The sequence below is a fragment of the Perognathus longimembris genome, chromosome 5 (assembly GCF_023159225.1).
Source record: "Perognathus longimembris pacificus isolate PPM17 chromosome 5, ASM2315922v1, whole genome shotgun sequence".
Lineage (NCBI taxonomy): Eukaryota > Metazoa > Chordata > Mammalia > Rodentia > Heteromyidae > Perognathus > Perognathus longimembris.
In genome coordinates, this window is record NC_063165.1 from 40,631,681 (window position 1) to 40,655,842 (window position 24,162).

A 24,162-nucleotide genomic window follows, 5' to 3' on the forward strand; every position below is an offset into this window, starting at 1 on the left:
CAATTGGTTCTTGCACAACTCATTTGATTTCTCTTAAACTAATTTCTAAATGTAACCAAACCACACTAATAAGATTAAAGTGGCATTACATGAGGTAAGACATTATCTCAGGACAGCTGCACATTTGCAAGCCCAAACAATCAGGCAAAATTCAAAGACATTTATCATAGAAAACATCCTGCCATGGAGGAAGTAGAATTTTTAAAACTTACTATTCAGAATGCAGAAGCAGAAGACTGGACCTTCAATCTCCTAACTCCCAGGGACTTTTGCTTTCTGACTTTTGTCTTCCAGACCATAAGTTGGGATGGAAAGTCTTCAACAGGTCATCTGAAGGAGTATGTGACTGAATGTAACACTCAGAAAACAAAGCATTCCCTCTCTGTGACAAAGCTATACACACTAATTGTCTCCTACTATTTCACCTTCAGTTCCCAGTATGTGAATGGAACACACTGAACACAAAGCTACTTAGAAGCTGGTGACTATTTATAGACCTGTCATGAACAAAATAAAATACTCAATGGGGAGAGGTTGTATTTTTCTTTGAAATTATAAAGAAAAAAATGTTTATTTGAGCTCATAATCCCTAGGCATTGCATGGCAAGAGACAAAACGCACCTGTATATGTCACCATGTTTTAAGGCACCAAGTATGTACTTCCACCTGAAAACCAGAAAGTGACTAGCAGTTGGAGCTGTGCATTACAACAGGCTTCAGAAAGCAGGGCACACCTGTAATCCCAGAACTTGGGAGAATGAAACAAGAGGATTGACTTGAAGGCCAGATGGGGCTAGAAAGTGAAAATGTCTTTAAAAAACAAAGTTTCAGGGCTGGGGATATGGCCTAGTGGCAAGAGTGCTTGCCTCATATACATGAGGCCCTGGGTTCGATTCCCCAGCACCACATATACTGAGTGGCGCTGTGGCTCAAGTGGCAGAGTGCTAGCCTTGAGCAAGAAGAAGCCAGGGACAGTGCTCAGGCCCTGAGTCCAAGGGCCAGGACTGGCCAAAAAAAAAAACAAAGTTTCAGGAGACAAGCTAACACCGGAAAGCCAGCATTTACATATTAACTCTGGATTTCAGTCCACCTGCATCAAAATCACCTGGGCTCCCTGCTAAATATGCATGCCAACATCTGGCCCCATTCCCTGATCCATGGTTATTAATCTTTGTAAAACCCACCAAGAGACTCAAAGTCTCCTGTGAGGAAATGCAGAAAGCAGAAGGGCAAAGCAGGGTAATAAGTAGGAAGGAAATATAGAGAAAATCACAGAGTGGCCTTACCAGAGTACCTTTTTCTTTTATGACATCTATTTGGTGTAAATAAACAACTTAAGGTGTATGAACTTAATTCTAGTGGCTAAAGAATTTGAAAGATACCTCTCACAGCATTATTTAGAAATATGTTAAGATCCTCTCACAGCTTGTACACGCATCAATCTCAACACCAAATTTAAATATATGATGATTAGCCTTCTATCCCTGGGCACATTTTGTCACTTATTTCACTTTCACATTAGCACTTAAAGAAAATAAAACCTTCTGGGAAACCCCAAAAGCATTTTTTATGTCCTATGAGGTAAGGTGATCAAATGGAGAGAAATAATAGCTGTGATCTGATTCCTTTTGGTGGCCCATTCCAGTTCATAAACAAGACTACAGAAGTAACACTGGCAGACCAATCCACAGTGGAGCAAATAAGACAAAAGTAATTGTTTAGGGTGCCTCCTTGACATCCCTCTCCATTCTTGCTCCTTTAAGGCATGGAGGATTTTGCAAACTTAAGTCTTATTCTCCAGGAACTAAACTATTCAAGTTTTCAAGGACCTATCAGCCTCAATCAAGAAATGTTTCTCACAGGTAGGCTGTGATGGAGTTTTCAAGTTTAACACCTGCATACCTGGCTGATTAAGTGGAACAACTATAAGTGTTTATTAAGCTGAAATGCCCTCCTATACCAAGCGCACTGACACAGCTCCTCACTGGGCCAATGGTATTTCCAGATCTCAGTAGTTCCTCTTAAAACAGCAGAACCTGCCCACTAATTCTTAAAGTCTTACAAATGAACATTTAAACTCCCATTACAGCAAAAATGTCATCAATGTCATCTGTTTCCTTAACAGTTCCTGACGTACTGTGTTTGCTTATGTGCATGTTTGTCCATGAGTCAGTTTTGTTTTCATTGCTTCCTGTGAGATTTCTATGAACCTGTTTCTCCTTAGTCTGCATGATGGGATCTGGATATCTGCTACTCAAAAGCTGCTTATTGCTGGAGCACAGATTGGTTTCCTGTGCTGCAAGGCATGAGCACCTCCACTTAGCACTGCTGTCCATAGCACTCTGCAGAGTCCCTTGAGAAAACTGCTGAATTTCCTTTAATAGAGTTGGCTGCAACTTTCTCTGTGGTTTCCTTTGTCTCAGTGAAAATTTAGTCTGTGATCTTCTTTGTCTAAGATGCTTTGAAATGTTGACACCAGAGCCACGAAGAAGGCAGTTGCAAATGGATGCTTTTATGCACTCCAGTTTCTTGGGCAAACTAAAGGACAGAGAACAGGAATCTGAGCTCGTTATGATAAAAAAAAAAAAAAACATTTTCAAACACTTAATGTGTGTGCTTTAAACCAACTTCCAACACAGAAAAGGACTTAATCTATTTATAGGTCCTATGTCTATACAATCAGAATCATAACAAAACCAGAATCATGTAAAAAAAAAAAGTTTCAACCCAAATTTCCGTTTTCAGACTTCCCTCTGGTTCAGATTGTAGGCAAATATGTCTCCACTTTGCCCTCAAAGTACAGTAACTTCTCTACTGATTTATGTAGCTGACTGGTGAGACAACTCCAGACTTTAGTATCTACAATGTGTCACAAAGTAACAGGAGTGAGTGGCAATGCAGAAACAGCACAAATGAAGAGCTTTACAGTGTGTAAGAATTCATGTCTGCTAAACAACTTCATAATGCGGCAGGATGAACAAGGGAAAGTAATAAAAATGAAGAGAAAACGGTTATTTAAAAAATGAAATGATAGGACTGGGGATATGGCCTAGTGGCAAGAGAGCTTGCCTTGTATACATGAGGCCCTGGGTTCGATTCCCCAGCACCACATTTACAGAAAATGGCCAGAAGTGGCGCTGTGGCTCAAGTGGTAGAGTGCTAGCCTTGAGCAAAAGGAAGCCAGGGACAGTGCTCAGGCCCTGAGTCCAAGGCCCAGGACTGGCCAAAAAAAAAAAAAAAAAGAAATGATAGCTTCTGGCTCAGATGAACTGACAGCCTTGAGCTACCAAAGTGGGATTCATACTAAGTCATCTTCAGGCCTACAAAGTTCGGATCATTCTAGGTGTTTTGTACTATCATACATTCATCACTATGATGGTCAAACTACCCACCCTCCCCTCCTCCCTTCTAACTTTTAAACACAAAAATTTAAAGAAGTTCATTATAATGAAATAATGCTTCACTATATGTCAAGTACTATACCTGACGGTATAAGCATACCAAATATACAAAAGTAATAATGCAAGAGCAAAAACAAGCTAATAGGAATACTGTTTTTTACCAGATACAAATGGCTAGCCAATAAACATGAATTTATTACCTTTTCTCATCAACTGCTAATCATTATCATCTCTGCCTCATCTCATCTACCACCGACTTCAAACCCAATCTTGAACAGAATGCTTCTCTCCAATGGCCCTAACTACTTAGGAGATAATTTCTTTCATGGTTCTTGGAGAATATTTTTGAAGGACACAGAGACATTAAAAAGACTGTTTCTGGGAAGGAGAAAAGGATCTTGATACCATCTGTGTCTGAAATTGTCCTCCTTGGCATCTGTTACTTTTTCAGTAACTGTACTAGCTCACAACTCAACAGTTCCATGTGTAAGAATCACAGGAAAAGAAGTAAAATAGGTGAGTCTAGCTCATGTCAGGCTTCAAACTTGAGCCTGGTCCCAAGAGCCCAGGGTGGGCGTTGCAAGCCACAGGCTCTGCTCTCACACCCTCACCAGCTGTACTAACACTTGTCTGCAGAAAGGCTGAACCTCCCATGGGAGTAGGAGCCCTGAGGACTGCCTGTTTCTCACTCTTGTTCCCTACGTTTTGTACACCACGCATTCTTAGTGCTCTCTGCATGAGTGGATAGGAATAATAAATAAGCGAGGCTGTTACCTGTTTACTGTTTCCTGCCAATGATACAACTTTGCCCATATAAGGAAAGAAACAAGTGAAATTGTAGTCGAAGTAAATCTCACTTTTAACACTTGGAGGATTCTAAGACATAACACTATAAGGAAATAAGTCTATATTTTGCGCTAAACAAGGAATTTTTGTAATGTGCTTACCTACAACCTTGAGCTTCCACATGTTTCAGCCGGTTACTTTTAAGAAGTTTGTTACCCAAATACATAGCCCGAACCTTTTGTTTTTTGCTTCGGTACCATGCAATTGCCATCTGGATTTCTTCAGAAAGCTGGGTGAAAGTTCTGGCTTCTCGAAACCTTTGTACAAAACGTCTGACATGGGGAGTTACTGTCACCTTCCAAGAAGGATGTTTGCTTGTCTTCAATTTGGATTGAGAATATTTAAACTCAGAGCTAGCATCCTGAAAAGGTAAGAAAAACATGCTGACTGGTAAGCACAGGACAAGAGGGGATGCTGACTCAAAGCAAAATTTTAAGCCTTTTTAAAAGAAGGGAACTTTTTGCTCATTCAAGTTTCCTTTTGCCTTAAAAAGGTGTTTTATCCTCCTAACATCCCCCCAACCCTTCCTGTACTAAGACAGGCTCCATCTGCCTTTAAACCAAATGTACACAGAAAATATACATTGATTCTCTAAACATATTGAACATGTATGTACATGAGAATAAAACTCCCCACAATTAAAAACTGATCAAAGCCCAATGGCAGAAAAAATAAATCATTGATGGACCCTTTATCTCTATATCACTGGATTATCACACTTATTTTTCGCCTGTTTCTATCCCCTCAGTAACTCTCCTAGATCACTTGAGGCCAGGATGCCCCGTATAGTACCCAGCAGAGCAGTTTTTAATGAACATAGTGTTAACATGTTAAAAATGCTGATTTATCTGAGCAACATTTCCAGTTCTACTTGAACTTTCGAACAAGGGGGTCTTTTGTTTTTCCCTTCAATCCCTTCTTTGGTATATATGGGTTTGGATTTTCCTTTTTTACTTCTGTATGAGAATATGCTATCTATCAAGTATACTCTCTCCATTCAAAGCTTACCTTTCCAAAGTCTCACACTAAACAAGAACTTTAAGAAGTCAGTTGAACTGAAGGACAGAGTAGGAAAGACGCTAGAACTTACAGGCACAGGAAGGAACTTCCTGAATATAGTCCCAGGGGCACAACAAATAGGAGAAAGACTGGACAAATGGGACTACTACAAATTAAAAAGTTTCTGCACAGCTAAGGACATAGCCACCAAAATAGAAAGACAGCCAACGATATGGGAAAGGATATTTACCAGCACAGCAACAGACAAGGCCTGATATCGGTCATCTACAGAGAACTCAAAAAACTAAGCCCCTCCAAGCCCAATAAACCTATTAGGAAATGGGCAAAGGAGCTAAAGAGAGACTTCACAAGAGAAGAAATAAAAATGGCAAAGAAACACATGAGGAAATGCTCAACATCCCTGGTGGTAAAGGAAATGCAAATAAAAACAACCCTGAGATGCCACCTCACCCCAGTTAGAATGGCCTATACGCTGAACTCAGGCAACAAAAAATGCTGGAGAGGGTGCGGGTAAAGAGGAACCCTTCTCCATTTTTGGTGGGAGTGCAAATTAGTACAATCACTTTGGAGAACAGTATGGAGGTTTCTCAAAAAGCTCAATATAGACCTACCCTATGACCCAGCCATACCACTCCTAGGCATCTATCCTAAACAGCAGGTCCCAAGATATCAAAAAGACATTTGTACTTCCATGTTTATCGCAGCACAATTCACAATAGCCAAAATATGGAAACAACCCAGATGCCCCTCCACAGATGAATGGATGCAAAAAATATGGTACTTATACACAATGGAATACTACATAGCGATTATGAATGGTGAAATATTGTTATTCGCAGGGAAATGGTCAGAACTCGAACAAATAATGTTGAGCGAGACAAGCCTAGAACACAGAAAACAAACGGGCATGATCTCCCTGATATATGAGTGTTAAGAAAGGGAGACAGAGAGACAGTAGAGACCAAGTCTGTGAATACTGTATATGTTCTAGATACATTGTATATTGTATATATATCTACCTGACCTAGAGAAAGGATAGAAAAACAGGATGTAAGATATTACAAGAAATGTACACACTGTCCTACTATGTAACTGTACCCTTTTTGCACAACACCTTGTCAAAAAATTTGTGTTCAATAATAAACAAATAAAAAAAAAAAGAAGTCAGTTGAAAATGTAAAAGTACAAGCCTATTAGAATTTTATTTGGTGATCACTTATAAAAAGAAGTCTGTCCTAACAGGAAACAGGCCATTAGTGCCAACTACTGAAAATAGAGCATTGCTTACTCTTGAGTAAGGAAGATGCTGACAGAACAGCATCAGGACTGGCTTGCTAACCAGCAGGTGGACAGGCTGTAGATGTCTCAAGGGCTGCAAAGCATTGTGGTTTTCCTTAAAATACAAAATCATAAAAATCTAGCATCAAGACTGGTGTGATGGTAAGGAACAGAAACGGCACATCCCAGCCAGCCCTGCCATTAACTAGGGCCTAGACCAATCTGGCTGACCCATGCTTCAGTTTCTACAAGGATATATATGAAAAGAATAACTAGAGAGTTTTTCTGTGGGCTACATGACTTAATACACCCAAAGCTTTAGAATAATTCTAAGCTCAGATAACATTAGTATTAATGTTATTCCTCTCTCTGAACTCATTAATTGGGCAAAGGTCAATAAAGAACTCTTGAGTTGGGGTTGGGAATATGGCCTAGTGGTAGAGCAGTTGCCTCATATACATGAAGCCCTGGGTTCGATTCCTCAGTACCACATTATAAAAAAAGGCCAGAAGAGGTGCTGTGGCTCAAGTGGTAGAGTGCTGGCCTTGAGCAAAAAGAAGCCAGGGACAGTGCTCAAGCCCTGAGTTCAAGCTCCAGGAATGGCAAAAAAAAAAAAAAAAAAAAAAAAAAAGAACTCTTGAGGTATTAGAATCAAGAGTTCTTAAAAGGAACAACAACAAAAAATAACCCACAAAAGACATAGCACGATAAAAGTAGTTACTGGGTAAAACCAGGTGGCACTGCCTGCTTACCTTTAAATCCAGAATAAACTGAATTTATAAGTACTAACTGAGGAATAGAAGCCTCATGTCAAATAAGGAGGACCACAAAAATGATTACTAGTTAACGTTACTATTAACATCTAATACCAGTTAAAAGCTTAAAATACTTTAGACTGCTGAATACTCTATATGGATTAAGATTAGTTTACAGGTCACACCAGACAAGGTTTAAACCATTTTTCTGATTGTATTTTTAAACTGCTGAACAACCATCCTTACACTGGGTCTTCAGGTCATTTTAAAATTCTATATAAAGACTCCTACAAATTAATTAGGTAATATTAACAGAATCCACTCTCTACTAAAAAGCGCACAGAACTAAAAAGGTACCAGGCTTTGAGAAATAAGAATCAATCCTTGTCCTTGGTAAGAAGCATCCTCTACAAATTAGCAGGAATCCAAAGCTGTATCAAATCTAGCCAGACAAACCTGAATAGCTTTGTTTCTCAGCTGTTTGCAGAAAGCCCTCACATCAAATCCTGATGAATTTTCTGTGGAGATGGAAAACAAAAATTACAAATACAAAACTTTACACAAACTACTTTCAGATCAACAAATTCTTAAGTTCATGACATTCATGCCAACTACTACAATAAGGGGAATAAAGCAAGCAAAGAAGTATTAGAAAATACAGGTGTATCCACACTTCTCTAAAGATAATCAAAGTAGATTGACATTAAGATACTAGATTGCTCACTATACAAAACATTATATTTAACAAAAGTTTTATTTAATTACAATGTGCAGTATCAAAGCAAATTACCTTTAATGACCTTTTTACTCTTTTTTACTGGCTGTCCAAGGTCCACATCCTGAATGTTGGCTTTCATTTGTTTAGCTGTTTTGCATATTTTAAGTGAAGTGTCTTCACCTGACTTTGGCAATTTTACTTTTGTTAAAAATAGTTTATCTAGCAACTTAGTTACTCCTTTAGACAAAAAAGCTTTAGGCATTTTTTTCTTAGAGAGTTCAAGATAGGGCTGTCCTAGGAATTCAGCAATATTAGAAGGAAAGGTGAAATCTTTGAAGTAGGGCATAGGTTGAATCTTGGAGACTTCTTGTAGTAATCCAAATAATGACTCATATAAAGAAATCAATCTTCTTAAAACAGCTTTGTATAGAACCCTGCAAAGAAATAGAAGCTTGTGAATTAGCTAGTAATTACAATTTTCTGATTACATAGTAAACTGTAAAGTTCAAAACAAAATAGCAAGCAAAGCTCTGCCAAAGTAGACCAAAAGAAAGTACCTGCAAGCAGCCATTCCAGACTAAGCAGAAAAACCCAAGTACAAGGTGTTACTCAAAAACAAATTACTCCCTGGAGAGATGTATCAAAGAATATACATAAAAAAAAATCTTATGAATGATTTTATCTAGAATTGTGGGGCACATCTGACTTTCTACACTTTTTTTTTTTGGATTTCTTAAACATGTATCATTTTTTAATAAAAATTAAACCTCTTTTCATTAAAAGAATAAAAATAATATGATGAGTAAGCCAATATGGTACAAGTTTATACTAACACTCAGGAAGCTGAGGCAGAAGGATCATAAATTAAAGGCCATCCTGGGCTACCATGCAAGTCCATGTGTCAAACTTTTTAAATTTAATTAAATAAAATCATTTTATTAAGTGTTAATGGTAGTTCAAATGTTATTACCTCTTATTCAGATACAAGTGAAATAGCCAGGTGCCAGTGGCTCATACCTATAATCCTAGCTATTCAGAAGGCTGAGAGCCAAGAATTGAGGATTAGAAGCAGCCCAACCAAACAGTAAAAAGCCAGAAATGGAAGCATGGCTCAAGTGATAAAGCACTAGTTGGAAGCAAAGAAGCAGAGGGAGTGTATAAGGTCCTGAATTCAAGCCCCAGTACCACACACCAAGAAGAAAGAAACAAAAAAAGAATAAGCACAACAAAAAAGATTAGCAACATTTTCCAGCTATCCAGGTTATCACATTAAAACAAAGTTTTCAATCTCTGAAGATAGTAATTTTCAGTTTTCTTGCATCCAAATTTCAGCAAATAATCTAATTCCAAGTGGAATTATCCATCGAGTAATTACTACACACACACACAAACACACACACACACACACGTTTCTTTAGTTTACTAGTATTATTCGTGGTCTTTTCATGGATTAAATATGCCTCAAAACCCATCAGTTGTTTCTGGCAGAAGAAAAAGTCTGGAGCACAAAAAAAGATCAAATTTATTTATCATTTTCCATTACAAATTTAGATAGCAATCCAAGAAATCACCATTTTCAATAATCTGCTACAATGTAATTACTGCCAACAATTTATCATTCCAGCTCCTAGGTCCTAGGATGCACTTGCTAGGTTATTCCGTTATTAGTCGAAGGCTTCAGATGAGTAACCGACTTCTCTCACATAACCATCAGCACTTAGGCTCCCAGCCACTAGTAAACACATCAAATGAAGAAAGGGGACCCTCCTCCCACCATCAGTCCATGGGAAAATATGAAATGAAACTATATAAAATAAATAAGAAAACCAGCTTGAGGTATAGATTAAAAACAAATGATGGATGTCTAAAGTATGTACATACCATAATCTGCTTACCAGCCCGACCATCACAAGGTTTAAAATGATGAATTCTTCCAATCCTAGGTGTTTCACAGTCAAGCTGAAGAAGCAATTTAAGGTAGAACAACAAAACTAAAGAGATCTAGGGTTTGCAAGCTACAATTACAAAAGAAATACACTGGAGTAAAAAAAAACTCCTCTTTAAGAATTAAAAGTCTTAAAACATGCTCCGCCCACATCATATAAAACTTAAGACACAGTCTGCTAAAACTCCCATTGTTCAATTTAACTTTTAAGATTCAGAATTTCTAGCTGTCAAAGATCTTAGGATAGATAACACAGGCTAGTGACAGTCTCTGGCAATGGTTATATTCAACAATTACTGAAACAAGGAGGGCCAGAAACAAATTTGAAGAATCCTCACAGGCTCTAATGTCTCTAAGACCCCCAGCTTTCAAACAAATTCTGTTAGATATATTCAAATAATTCCCACTCCAAAGAAGGAACTTCCACAGACTGGAGGATACAGAAATGCCTTACAGCAGCAGTCCAACAAGCGGAGTAGCAACTTACAGGCACCCAAAACCTTCATCAGCACAAACTCCATCACTGGTTGGCTGGGAATGGCACACGCTGTGGTAGGTACAGGCTGCTTTTCTCTTGACAGAAATAGGAAAATACATTACTTTCATTTTTAAGCAAAGCATTTTGATAGCTGTAGTCAAATGAAGACCTGCTTTAAGCCCAATACGAGGTAGCTATGCTAGTAACAACCCACCAATGTTTCAATATAACCTGCTATAGTCATACATTTCAGTGACACACCAGTCGTCCTCACACATTTTTAGCAGTACCACAACAGGTACCCCTTATTAAAACAAAATTAAGTGTCTGGCACTGGCATGCCTGTAATCCTAGCTTCTAAGAAGACTTGAGATGCCTGCAGTTCAAAACTAGCTGGAGCAGAAAGTCCTTAAGACTCTCATCTCCAATTAACCAACAAAAAACTGTAAATACAGCTGTGGCTCAAGTGGTAGAACACAACCTTGCAGCAAGTAGACCCTGAGTTCAAGCCCCAGTACTGGCACACAAAAAAAGTACATATATAACACAAAATTTATTCACCTGAACTATAATCCAAACACCAAGAAAATCAAAAGGGAGACGGGTACTACAGGACATCAAGTTCCCTGCCCTTATCAGAAAGCAAAGGAATACCTACTTGGAAGAACACAACCCATACAGGTCTTCAATTGAGCCCACCAAATCCATGTTTTTCAAACGTTTCAAACATTGTTCAACCTGAAGGAAGAAGATCAGCTCAAGTTAGTATATAGGGAGCTGGGAATGTGGCTTAGCAGTGCAGTGCTTGCCTTGCATGCATGAAGCCCTGGGTTCGATTCCTAAGCACCACATAAACAGAAAAAGCCAGAAGTGGCGCTGTGGCTCAAGTGATAGAGTACAGCCTTGAACAAAAAGAAGCCCGGGAGAGTGCTCAGGCCCTGAGTCCAAGCCCCAGGACTGGCAAAAAAAAAAAAAAAAAAAAAAAAATTAGCATATAGGTAATACAGACAGGGTCAGTGATATAATCAGAAAAGCAAAGGAACCAACCTTTCCAAGTATGGAAACACGCAAAATACCAGAGATTACTATTTTCATGTTTAGGATAAAGGAATCCAAAGACCAAAAGACAACAGACTTCTCAAATCAGGAAATGATTATGAAATTACTAGCTAACCAAAGTAGCTCATATCCCAGCTCCTCAGGAGGCTGAGACTGGGAGGATCTCGGTTCAAAACCAGCCCTCAGGAAGTCTGTGAGATACTTTTTTTCTTAACCAATAGTTGGGGGTAATGGTGTACATCTGACACCCCAGATTGGCAAGGAGATAGAGTTGGGGGAGGGGGGAGATTGCAGATCCAGGCCAGCCTAAGGGAAAAAGTTTCCAACAGTCCATCTCAATCAATGGAAGAAGCTGGGCATTGTGGCGCACATCTATCATCCCAGCAACAGCAGTAAGCTTAAAATAAGATTACATCCAGGCATGGGCTCAGGCAAAAAGTGAGATCCTATCTCAAAACAGCCAATGCAAAATGGGGCTGGAGTATGGCTCAGCGGTAACATGCCTGCCTAGGCATCTAGCCCTGAGTTCAAACCCCATTACCACAAAAAAACAAAGAAAAAAATTTTTAAAGGAAATTACTATGTGCCAAAAAATTGTGCTTAATGGTATAAAGGGAACCAAAACAAGTATAAAATATTGTAATCATACTGAAGCCAAAAATAATTTTTTTGTGTGCCAGTCCTGGGGCTTCAACTCAGGGTCTGGGCACTCACTGCCCCAGAGCTTTTGTGTTCAAGGCTAGCACCTCACCACTGGAGCCACAGCTCCACTTCTTTTAGTGGCTTTTTAGTGGTTAACTGGAGATAAGAAGCTCACAGACATTTCTGCTCAGGCTGGCTTAAAACAGTGATCCTCAGATCTCAACCTCCTAAGTTGCTAGGATTACAGGCATGAGCCCCCAACTCCTGGCTCCAACTGTAATTTTAATAGTGAATCTATTATTACAAGACAGTGAATTATTAACTATTAAATTTCAAGTCTATAAATACCACAGAGAAGAAGAAAATGACTTACTCCCTGGACAAACATATACTGAACACCTACTAAAGGCAAGGAAGGCTGGGAAATAAAGTGGCATATGAGTCACTTCTCAATTTCTAGTAATACAACTAAGGCAATACACTAAATACCTAAACACTCTAACATTTTATTCAAAATGCAGCCTCTCCTATTTTTCTCCATAGGATTTATTACTGCCTGACACAAGAGTGACTGACTTCCTTTCTCTCCAAAGTACACTGTAAGCGCCACGTGGACAATATATTTATCCATGTTCTTCACAACTCTTTCACACTATACAAAATGCTATAAGAATTCTGTACCTGTAAGTAACCACATACAATGGCATGCACTGGGCAGCACCCATACTTTAAAGGAAATAAAGATCTTAGATGGGCACCAATTCTGGCAACTACAGTACCTTCCAAGAGTTGCCTATATACTATTAACAATCAAGTCAAAGCTATGAATTCTATCTTAACAATGGTTTTCAGAATAATGGAGATAACAAACTTCAAATTGTCTGAGGTCAGTACCTGTTTTTCTAATTTTTAAGTCTAAACACCATCCCTTAAGAGGTACAGCACTTAGAACATACACTAAGTAAACTATGGTTCCCTTATAGTAAATAGTTCAAAAGAAGGAAAAGAAAACACTTGTCCTTAGCAAGGACAAGAGGAGACACGTAAGACTGTAAGGAAATCTTTATACAGTACTGTCACAAAGAGAGAGGACTCAAGAATGTTTTCTGTATTCCAATTAGGGCTTAAAGAGGACCTAATGCTAGTGGCCTGCTTTTGAAGAGTCCTCCCCACCCCACCCCCACACACACTAACGCTTACAGCTTAGTTTAAGCAGGCTCTCTGTAAACTGTAATGTCAAATAGAAGGTGGCAGCAGCTGCAGCAGCAGGACAATCACAACACATGTTCCCTACAGAAGGATGATAGGGAACACAAATATATAAACATACACAAAGATGTATGAGCACAACGGACTGTTAAATGCTGTAAGAGAAGTACTATGAGGAGGCCAGAAAGCAAAGAATCAAAAATGAGAAATCTGAATTCACTAATAATGAGAAAAATGTGACTGCCATAACATACACTCATGTTATACCTTGGAAAGAATATCATTGCCAGGAAGGTTGAAAATGGGACTTTGAAGATGTAAAGGCCTTTCACAGGCAGATACCACTGGGAGGCTGGGCTTTCTAAAACTCAGGACCAGGTGAGCAAGGAATGAACACACTCTTAAGAGTTCAGCTTGGCTGAAATACATAATGCCTGAAGGTGAGAAAAGCCTGAGCTAAAGACTAAGGAGACAATATCATCGTTGGCATTATAAGCCAAACTAAAGAGTCTGATCTTTATTTAGAACACCAATGGAGAAATAAATGTTGTGCCAGGATTAGTGGCTTAAGCTCGCAATAGCTACCTGGGAGGCAAAGATGGGGAGATCAAAGTTCAAAGATGACCTAGGCAAAAAGAAGTTGACCAGACTCTATTTCACTAAATGGCTGGGTGCAATGATGCACATCTGTCACCTCAGCTACGGGGGAAACAAAATGGTTGGGCATGGTGCTGCATACCTGTCATCCTCCTCAACTCAGGTAAGCACCAAAGGATCCAAGCCCAGCCTGGGGAACAAAGAGAGACTCTCTACGTTGAAAATAACACAAAAAGGGTTGGAGGCATGTCTCAGTGGTAGACTCCCTGCCTCGCAAGCTCAAAGCTCTGGGCTCAATTCCCAGTACTGCTCAAAAAACCTGGTTAACCAGGTTTTGGTGGACATATAATGCGCCTAAATGTAAGGAAGACTAGAGGACTATGGGTTGATAAGATTTAAACCATGAAAATGGCAGCCAAGAAAGGCTGAGTGTGTGACAGCTGAACATAAAATAGGCTTTACATTTGGCAACTTGGGAGTAAAAGCTGCCCTACAGAAGAAAACATAAGGAAAGACCAGGTTCCCAGATCTTTTTTTGATGGGGAAATCTTCATCCTTATTGCATAAGTAATGGGAGTGGAACAAAACCAGAAAAAACGAGTCTGTAGGTTACAGACAATACTGTCTTTTCACTCCTGTACAATTGCATCAAGCACAAAGCCAGACGCAAAGAAGTTTGTAAAAATAAACCTTGCACAGTGGCTGTCAAACAATAGATAATAAACTGTACTTCTGTGAAAGAAGAAATGGAGAATTTATAAAGTGATTGAACAAGCACATAAATTCAGCATGAGACACTCTCTGCTATGATAGTCCCTGAGTTAGGACTCAATTCTGTCTTAGGTTCCAAAAATTACATGAAACTACTTACTATGAAACAACTTACTTCCACTTACTCTAACACACCATTGCTTCATTATGACTCTACAATACATAAAGCATACTTCGTTCATTTTTATAAATTTAGGATTTAAATTATACCAAAAAATTGTTTCTTAATGGTCAATGCTTTGGCCTTGATCAAAGCATTTTACCTTTGAACTTGGCAAAGGCACTTTGCATACATACGCATACACACACACACACACACACACACACACACACAGAGATTGCATATAATGAAAAATGACTGGGAAGGAATCTAAACATACTTCCTCTTGAACAAAAATTATTTTCTGAACTAGCTGAGAGAAAGAGACCATATGTAACTACAAGCTTATAAATCACAAATACTCCACAAATAACAAATAGTAAATGTGTATGGTCTACATGTTCATCAGGTAACAAGGTATGGATGTGGATCATGCGGTCCTCAGGGCTTCCTCCTCACCTGTTTGAGGGCCAGATGGGGCTTGTGATGGCCCATTCGGTTGTGATTGCTGTAAAGGACTGCGCATAACACATCTTCTTCTTGTTGTAAGGTTTGGCTCCTCAGTGACTGTGTGATGAGATGGCATTCTTTAATTACAGCTGCAATGCAAATGTCTAAAGCAAAGACATTTAATAAGACTTGGTACACGTTTATACATGAAGTACAATACATGAAGCACCCATGCTTACTGGCTTTAAAGGAATCATACAACAAATTAGTGTAACAAGCTTCAAGTGTTCAGACATAATGAAGGTTTCTAAGTCTAAAGGATGTTGGAAAATAATGACAGATGATATTAAGTTTGGGAAATCATTAAAAGACTATACGATAAACAGGATTATATCCTTCACCTCACATTTTATCATGACTTAAGTAATCTTTATATGAATACTTTTGGTCAGCCCTTTAGGGTATACCTACACCTGAAGCTCCTCAATGTAGAGGACATTCTGCACACCCTATGAATCCTTCATTTTGTTCTGCATACAAGAGACAGAATGGATAAATTCACAACTTTCAAAGTCAAAGGACCTGTGCATTTAGCCTTTTGTAGCTCTGGACTCCACATCTATTAATTCAACCAGACTCACATGAAAAATATCTTTTTAAAAAATCCATTTACAATAAGTACTTTTTTCTTTGTCCTTATTCTCTATGTCAAACAGCATAACAACTATTTACGTAGCACTTACATTGTATCAGGTGCCCTAAGCAACCTGAGATGATATACAAAAGTTTGTGCATAGGTTATATGCAAAAAAACATAAGTTGAGCAACAGCAGGTTTTTGGTATCCAAGGTCCACATACAGGGACGACTGTTTTTAGTAAAGAAAAATCACCATGGACCCTAGAAATTACATTATTTGTTCAACAGTTGACTGAAGGCTGGTGACAAATGTTTCCTAATCTGAAAAGCTATTGAGTATATAGGATATATTTATCGTACTATCTACAGCCACAAGGGAGGCACCTAGATTAAGGGTGGAAGAATTTCCTGTCGTTGCTAGGTATCAGCTACCTTGAGGCATGAGGAGTGGGCTGATGAATTTTCCGTAACAGGAATACTGTTATTTAAAAAAAACAAAAACCTTTTGAACGGTAAAAAAAAAGTGTAGGATGGATACTTGCTAATTAAGTTTAGTGTTGAATATTTAGCATTTAAACATTTAAATTTGATCATAAAATTTACTTTAAGTATTTAATACTAACAACTGCTATCATTTGAGTGTTTGTTCTACCAGGTAGTGTTCCAAACGCCTTATCAACTCATTTATTCTGGAAAGGGCCCTTAAAAGCATTGTGCTCTTTTTATTCCCATATGAAAGTGACCTGAGGTTAGAAGTCCCCCCAACCCACTCCCCCAAGGCAGGGTCCTGCCTCTTAATCCCCACTGCCCCCAAACAGCAATACTATCTATACTATCAAATAACACCGTCCTATTACATCAAGCGATCCATCACACTGGTGGAGAATAGGGGAGACCAATTCCATTTTACAATATGGAACCGAGGTCCCGAATGCCCGTGGTTTACGTCCGGAACGCTGGGATGGGGCTCCCAGCTCCGGGGGACAGACTCCCGCGCTGCACGTCCGGCAGACGTGAGTTGCGCCCGGGTCGTCCATCTCCCCTGCCAGGCCCCACGGCAGCTCCGTGGGCTCGCTGGGAACCAGGACCCTCAGCCCCACCGATGCCCGGGTGCTCGGCCCTTCCCAGAGGCCCCTAGGCCCCGAAGTCCCGCCCCGCTCCCACGTGCGGCCTGCCCGAAGAATCCTCGGGAAAACTCAGCCATTTGCGCCGAGCGCCTCACTCACTCAGGGCGGCTCTGGGGTCCCGCACTACCACTGTGCTGCGGGTCCCCGCCTTGGGGATCCTCACGTGGTTCCAAGGCTCCAGACCCGGCAGCACCGTAGCAGCCATCTTGAGCGGCGGGGGAGGGCTGGGGTGGGCGGAGCCGGGCGCCGCTAGGCCAAGCAGCCTGGGGCCGGAAGGTAGGAAATGAGGGACACGGAAGGGGCGGAGTTAGGCGAGACCAAGTGTAGCTCCTGGGGAGGGGAGATAAGGGGTAAGGGGAGGGGGCTGGAAGAGACCAATTGGAGGGGGGAGACTGGAATGGGCTGGGCGAGGATGGAACTGACTGCTGGCGGGAGGCGGCCTTCTGGGCTGGACCAGTGTGGGAGGTGAAGCCGTCACACCTACAGTGGTGACCTAGAAAGGCCCATATGGTGGTTCAGCGCCAGTTACCAAAATCTGACCGCCTGTCCAAATCTCTAAAGAGAGTTTCTTCAGACTGTGGTGGGAGGGTTATCTGGTACTGCTGGTACTGCTCAATTAGACTCACTAGAGATGGGGTGAAGCAGTATTTTGTTTACATTCTCCCCCTGGTATTTCTGAGGCACAGCCCAATTTGGAACTACTTTGAGGCATTTACAGCCCAGACCCCAATTCTGCCTCAGATATTAGGAGAAATGGGAAAAAAAAAAAAGATTAAAAAGGATAATCAAGGGTCTGGGGATATGGCCTAGTGGTAAGAGTGTTTCCTCGCATACATGAAACCCTGGGTTCAATTCCCCAGCACCACATGTACAGAAAATGGCCAGAAGTGGGCTGGGGATATAGCCTAGTGGCAAGAGCGCCTGCCTCGGATACACGAGGCCCTAGGTTCGATTCCCCAGCACCACATATACAGAAAACGGCCAGAAGCGGCGTGGGAAGAAGCCAGGGACAGTGCTCAGGCCCTGAGTCCAAGGCCCAGGACTGGCCAAAAAAAAAAAAAAAAGAAGAAAATGGCCAGAAGTGACCCTGTGGCTCAAGTGGCAGAGTGCTAGCCTTGAGCAAAAAGAAGCCAGGGACAGTGCTTAGACCCTGAGTCCAAGCCCCAAGACTGGCAAAAAAAAAAAAAAAAAAGGATAATTAAAGAAGGTTCCTTTGGTTATAGTAAAACCAAGACCCATTAAAGAAAGCTAGAAGTCACTTGACTGACCCTCACTACCACAAACCATCAGAATCCTAGGAAAAAATGATATTGCATAAACCTCGATGATCACATTGATTTCCTTCTGATAGTTCATTTGTCCTCAGCCACACTGATCAGTCCTTTGCTTAGACTTATGGCTCCCTACCCTGCCACAATGTGGAGGGGACGGTTCATGGTTTCTAAAGACTACCATTGATTGGTTTTCTTAGGAAATTGCCCATATCCCTATGGGCAACATAAGATGGTAATAACTACCACTTAGGTTATAGAGTATCCAGCCTACAAACAAATATTTACTCTTAGTAGAAGTTAATACTACATTGTCCAAGCTCTTGTGTATCTTTGCAGATATTACTTCTTCCATCTAGACCCTGTCCGAAACAGTCACCCTTCCTCAGCCCCTGGGCTATCATCTTTGATAATTCTTCACAAATATCCTATCCTCATACCAAAACTTTATAGAGAAACTCCTCTCATGAATTACTATTATGCCTTGTGTTGGTCTATATATTAACAAGTCATCACAAACTTTCTGACTTGAAACAGCATAGTTATATGGTTGTGGAGCAGGAGTTCAAAAATCAGTTTTGTTTAACTAAAATTGACAGAGCTGTCTCACTTAAGCTCTAAAGTAAAACTTATTTCCTTGCCTTTCCAGCTTTGCCACTGCCTTCATTCCAGTGGCTCACTTCCTCATCCTCCATGTTGGATGTCAGTTTAACACCTTCTAGTCTCCTTCCCTTTCTCTCTCAGTTCCTACAGGAGATATGCAGAGATCAAATCAAGTTCCTGGCCAAGGGATATAATTGAAGGTGTTATGGGGTCTGGAAATCGACTATCAATGAGACCACTCAGATGACAATTGGGGAGGAAAAGAATTTTATTGAGTGTGAAAGTACTAACATGGCAGGACTGCACCTGAGGTCCGGATCTGTAGATGCAGCTCTGAGCCATCTCAGAAGGCTGCTTTTAAACCCACAAACCATAGAAGATTTCCCTTTTTATTAGTTGTAGTGTCTTGGTAATTTCAAAAAGTGTCCAGGTACCAGTTCATTACGTTTGATAAATGTTCAGAAACTGGTTACAAATGGGTCAGGGCATCTTGACCATGATGGGACCCATCTGCCCATCAGGTGATAAAACAGGATGTAGCTCTCCCAGGTGTTAGAGATGTGGGCAATAAATAGCAAAACAGGTGTGGGCAATTGCGATTACATAACTTCACATCAAGGGACAGCTTCAGAAAAGTTTCACATTGAACAATGAATGACATTAGTACGGAACAATATTAGCAATGCTTGTTGGGTAAAGTTAGTATAGTATCAGATTATTTACATCACTTCAAAGGTCCATCTCATGGCTCATGATTTCAAAGGTTTCAGTACTGATTCAAAGGTTTCTGTCATGGCAACTTGTTTGGATCACTGTGGGCCTGTGGTGAGGCAGAGCATCAGAGTAGAGCGAGTGTAGAAAGATCACTTACCTCATGGTGGCTTGCAAGTAGAGAGACAGACACAACACGCTCTCCAGTGACCCACTTCCTCCAATTTAGTCCCACCTACAAAATTTTCCATCATTTCTAAATAATGCCATCAAATTATGAACCAATCAACAGGCTGTCCAGGTTGATTAAGTCAAGCCCTTGTGATACAATCACCTGCCAACAATTAGATCCATTTGGTGGACATAAGCCTTCAACACATTAGCCTTTGGATGGGAGGCTGGGGGAAAGGGTTCATATTTTTTATTCAAACCATAACAATGTGTTTGTCTGTATATGTAGCTTCTAACTTTGTTCTGTGATGTTAGGACCAGGACTCTGTAAACACTTTACTAAGTGGCTGCCATACCAATATATGCCACTAGAGAGCCAACTGATTCCTGCAATGTTGCCTAGCAACTGTTTTTCAGTCCTGATATAATGACAGTTTGCTTTTAAACATTCCCTAAACTACCCTGAGAAGTACTAGCAGCACCCTGATGGAATTCTCAGAAATCTGAGCCCCCCCCCCACCCATTCTGCAGATTCTTTCCTCTAAAAGTCTAAATTCACTAAACTCCAGAACTAATTCTGTGTCCTAGTTCTTTAGCTCCAGGCTGTATAACTGCTCTAAGTTACCTCTGTGCTACCTCTGTGTTGTAGTTTTGAATTTCAGTTCTTGAACATGTGTCTAACCAATTCCCTATCATCTTAAAATTGTCTCTAGTGAAATGTATAACAGGGTGCTGGAGGCTCACATCCATAATCCTAGCTACTTATGAGGTTGGGATCTGAGGATCACAGTTCAAAGCCAGACCCCGGGCCAGAAAGACTCTGAGACTCTTATCTCCAATTATCCTCCAGAAACCCAGAAGTGGCATTGTGGCTCAAGTAGTAGAGCACCAGCCTTGAACTGAAGAGTTCAAGCCCCACGACTAGAAAAAAAAAAAGTGTAGTATCTACTCTGTTTTACTAAATAAAGGGTTTTTACTCCTGTGAGGATTAGAACCAGAACTGGTCCTAGAAAATGACCCCTCAGTATGAGATTCTGTAGCTGGTTTTGCCACATCCTTAGTTTGTTCCCAGCAGTGATCTTTTTCTTTAAGGGGCAATGGATTATGAAAAGCCTATGGCATGTTGTGTCATCCTGCTTAATCACCAAGGTTGATCTTCAAGGTTGGAGGCTTCTGCCCAATGGGGACCAGGTGACTATCAGAGCCTAAGAAAATGACACTCTCCACCCAAACCACAGAGAATCACTCTTCTAAGATGGCCCATTTCTTGAATGAATCAGGACTGACCCTAACTCAAAACTCAAGTCTATGAGCTATAAAATTAAAATTCAATTATATTGAAGTCATAGAATCACAATTCTTATATGACTGTTAGAACCTTTGGTAATAAGGACTCTGAGCTGTAAAGTAAGGAGCAGCTAGTTACACTCAGGAAAGGATGGGAATCTTGGCAAAGCCTGACTTCCTGTGCCTCAGACTGTGTTGAGACCCTGTCTCATAACTTCAAAATCTATGCCTGCTACTTTTCACTATCTCTAGCACACTACCAAGAGGCAGATCTTAGTTTGACCCAGGGGACAGGCATAAAGTTTGGCATGGAAGGATATTATAGTTCATACTCCAAAATAATTGTAAAATGCTGTTCAGTTTTAGTGACAGAATTGAGCTTATTTTTAGACCACAGAGGATGTGATCTAAATACTAAACTAAACCAAATATACTAATATAGGTATCATACCACTTACTAGAGAGTCTTGAAGCTAGAAGCATGCCTAACATTTTTTTTTACCAATTGAATTTCTTGCATTTCCTCAGTATAATGCAGAGGGATGGATACAAAGGCTTAGAGAATGCAATATTGGGGTGGGTATGTCATCTATGGGGTGGACTTGCTCATTCACCCCCAGCTGTGCCCTCTGAGAATGTTTGGAAGTCACTCTCTCCACCAAACCATTGATAAATACACTAATGAGTGGCCATAGTTTATTCACTGATGTTTGTGGTATCTGTTGTTGGTAGGCTAGGATGACGGTGGAAGATATTGCCATTGTAATAGGCTCCCAGATTACAAAGAGAAAATGGGATCCCACAATGATGGAGGCTGATTGGCAATGGTTGACTATAAAAAAAACAAGAATGATATGTTTGCCAGTGGGCAATAAGAACACAATGGTGAGCAGATTGTTTAACAATCATGGATCTTTAGTAGTGGCTAATTGATCAAGTTATTTGTAGAAACTAAACATATTACAACTTACTAAACTATTACTTCACCTGTATCACAGGGTCTAGAAAATTGACCTGAACACCAAAATGAGGATATATGACTTCTTATTCAATCCTGAGACTTGTGTTCAGTAACATAAAGTCCTTAGTAGAGAGGGAACCCAGGACAAGAGGCTCATTGTTGTCATTTACAGTGACAAAAATTTCAAAAACATATAAATACTGTTGACTTCCAGTACATGATGCTCCCAAATATGGCACACTGGAGATCGAGAAACATACAGGAGCAAGAAAGTCAGTCTCTCTAGGACTTATCTGTCCACACTGACTGTCCAACAGAATAACTTAGAATCCTTGTGCAGTAGCTGGAATCCACCCAAATGAAAGCAGATGCTATAAGACCTAAGATCAGAGCCCAGAACCTTTCCTGCTCAAATCCTCTAAAATCCAGACTAACTCAGGTCTCTATAAATCTAGTCCATGTTCTCCTTATTCCTACGTGCCCACCTTAGCAATTATCCCCAACTTCTCTTGGCATTCCAGCAATGGGTGCCATTTCCAGGCTTAAGCATTTTGTGTATGTGTGTGTTGGTCATGGAGCTTGAACCCTGGGTACTGTCCCTGAGCAATTTGGTTCAAGCTACTCTACCACTTTGAGTCACAGCGCCACTTCCAGTGTTTTGAGTAGCTAATTGGAGATTAAGAATCTCGCAGGGAAAACAAAGGGGCATGATCTCCCTGATATATGACTGTTAACAAAGGGAGACGGAGAGACAGAAGAGACCAAGTCTGTGAATACTGTATATGTTCTTGATACATTGTATATTGTATATATGTCTACCTGACCTAGAGAAGGGATAGAAAAACAGGACGTAAGATATCACAAGAAATGTACACACTGTCCTACTATGTAACTGTACCCTTTTTGCACAACACCTTGTAAAAAAAATTGTGTTCAATTAATAAACAAATAAAAAAAAAAGAATCTCGCAGGGACTTTTCTGCCCGGGCTGGCTTCCAACCATGATCCTCAGATCTCAGCCTCCTGAGTAGCTAGGATTACAGATGTGAGCCCCCAACCCTTGGCCAGACTTGTGATTTTTGTTTTTCTATAAGAAAGTTTTACTTCAGAGTTGTATATGCCTGTACACTGCTGCCATCACAGAAGCAGAGCCACACCATGGGATCAGATTTTCCTCATACAAAGAAAGCTAAATGTACTAGATAGTTACATGATTCAAGAGAAACAACCCCAAAGCACTCATACCAGGTTGTTTATTTTTCTAGATTTGATTTCCATTTTTAACCCTAGACTTGTGCTTTTTAAAGAAGCTCACAAGCAGAGCAAAACCACAAGATGGCAGAGAGCCACTGCAGCCCAGGAACACCTGCTCACGCCTGTAGGTGAGCTACGACTCCATTTCTACTGAAAATTGAGGGGCAGAGATTGTCTAGTTCAAGATCTCCCTAAGCAGGTCCCTTCAGGAGGCATGAGGTATTGTGGGTAGGAGTGGGGAGAGACAGGAGCCCTCATGAATAGGAATAGCAGGCTCAAGACAGGTCATTTGCCCAACCACCTTGTAAGGCCATGGTAAGAAGTTACCAATGAAGAACCAGGACAAGAGACACCCTCATATAGCATACATAGCCTAGTGCCATAATCTTAGACTTCCTAGCCTCCGTATCTCTGAGAAGTAGATACTGGTTGTACAGGGCCATCAGGCTTGATATTTTCATGGTAACAACCTCAGTGGAGGCTGAATTTAGGGAAAGGTCTTCCTTTATTTCATTGTTTTCAGGTGAGGGAGAGTAGAGTGTTTTGAAGAAGACTGCAGGAATCTTTTTTGTGTAAGCAGAGGCTGACCTGACACACAGAATTACTTTATGTTCTTGATGGTCCTTTAAGTCCTAGTTTAGATGATTCTTGTTTCACTACCTCAAAAGCTAGTGCTAGAATCATGCTCTGCCTCTAGCTGGCTCATTACTGCCTTGTTGCCCTTGTTCTTAAGACATTCATGCTCCATTCTAATAGCATTTTCACAAGGATGAGAAATATCTCTCTTAGTGCTGGTACAAGGTGCTCAGTAAATACTTGTGGAATAAATGCAGGATGAATTGATTACCTCAGGAGAAAAAAAAACACCTT

General features: G+C 40.4%; 1 protein-coding gene across 1 annotated transcript; it reads right to left on the reverse strand.

Moving 5' to 3' along the window:
* Positions 1-1,020: 1,020 nt before the first annotated feature.
* On the reverse strand, positions 1,021-17,301 carry Nepro (nucleolus and neural progenitor protein). Its single transcript, XM_048346613.1, has 9 exons — positions 17,134-17,301; positions 15,279-15,433; positions 11,100-11,179; positions 10,405-10,536; positions 9,900-9,977; positions 8,091-8,452; positions 7,757-7,818; positions 4,349-4,608; positions 1,021-2,538 (listed from the first exon to the last, which is right to left on the reverse strand). The coding sequence occupies exons 1-9, from the start codon at positions 17,237-17,239 to the stop codon at positions 2,073-2,075; spliced, it is 1,701 nt and encodes a 566-aa protein (XP_048202570.1). The 5' UTR covers positions 17,240-17,301; the 3' UTR covers positions 1,021-2,072.
* Positions 17,302-24,162: the final 6,861 nt, after the last annotated feature.

Coding starts and splice junctions, on each gene's coding strand:
- Nepro (XM_048346613.1), bottom strand. CDS start 17,239: ATGGCTGCTACGGTGCTGCCGGGTCTGGAGCCTTGGAACCACGTGAGG. Junction 8,453..9,899: donor GGGCTGGTAAGCAGATTATG/GTATGTACATAC, acceptor ATTTCTTTGCAG/GGTTCTATACAAAGCTGTTT. Junction 7,819..8,090: donor GAGTAAAAAGGTCATTAAAG/GTAATTTGCTTT, acceptor CCATCTCCACAG/AAAATTCATCAGGATTTGAT.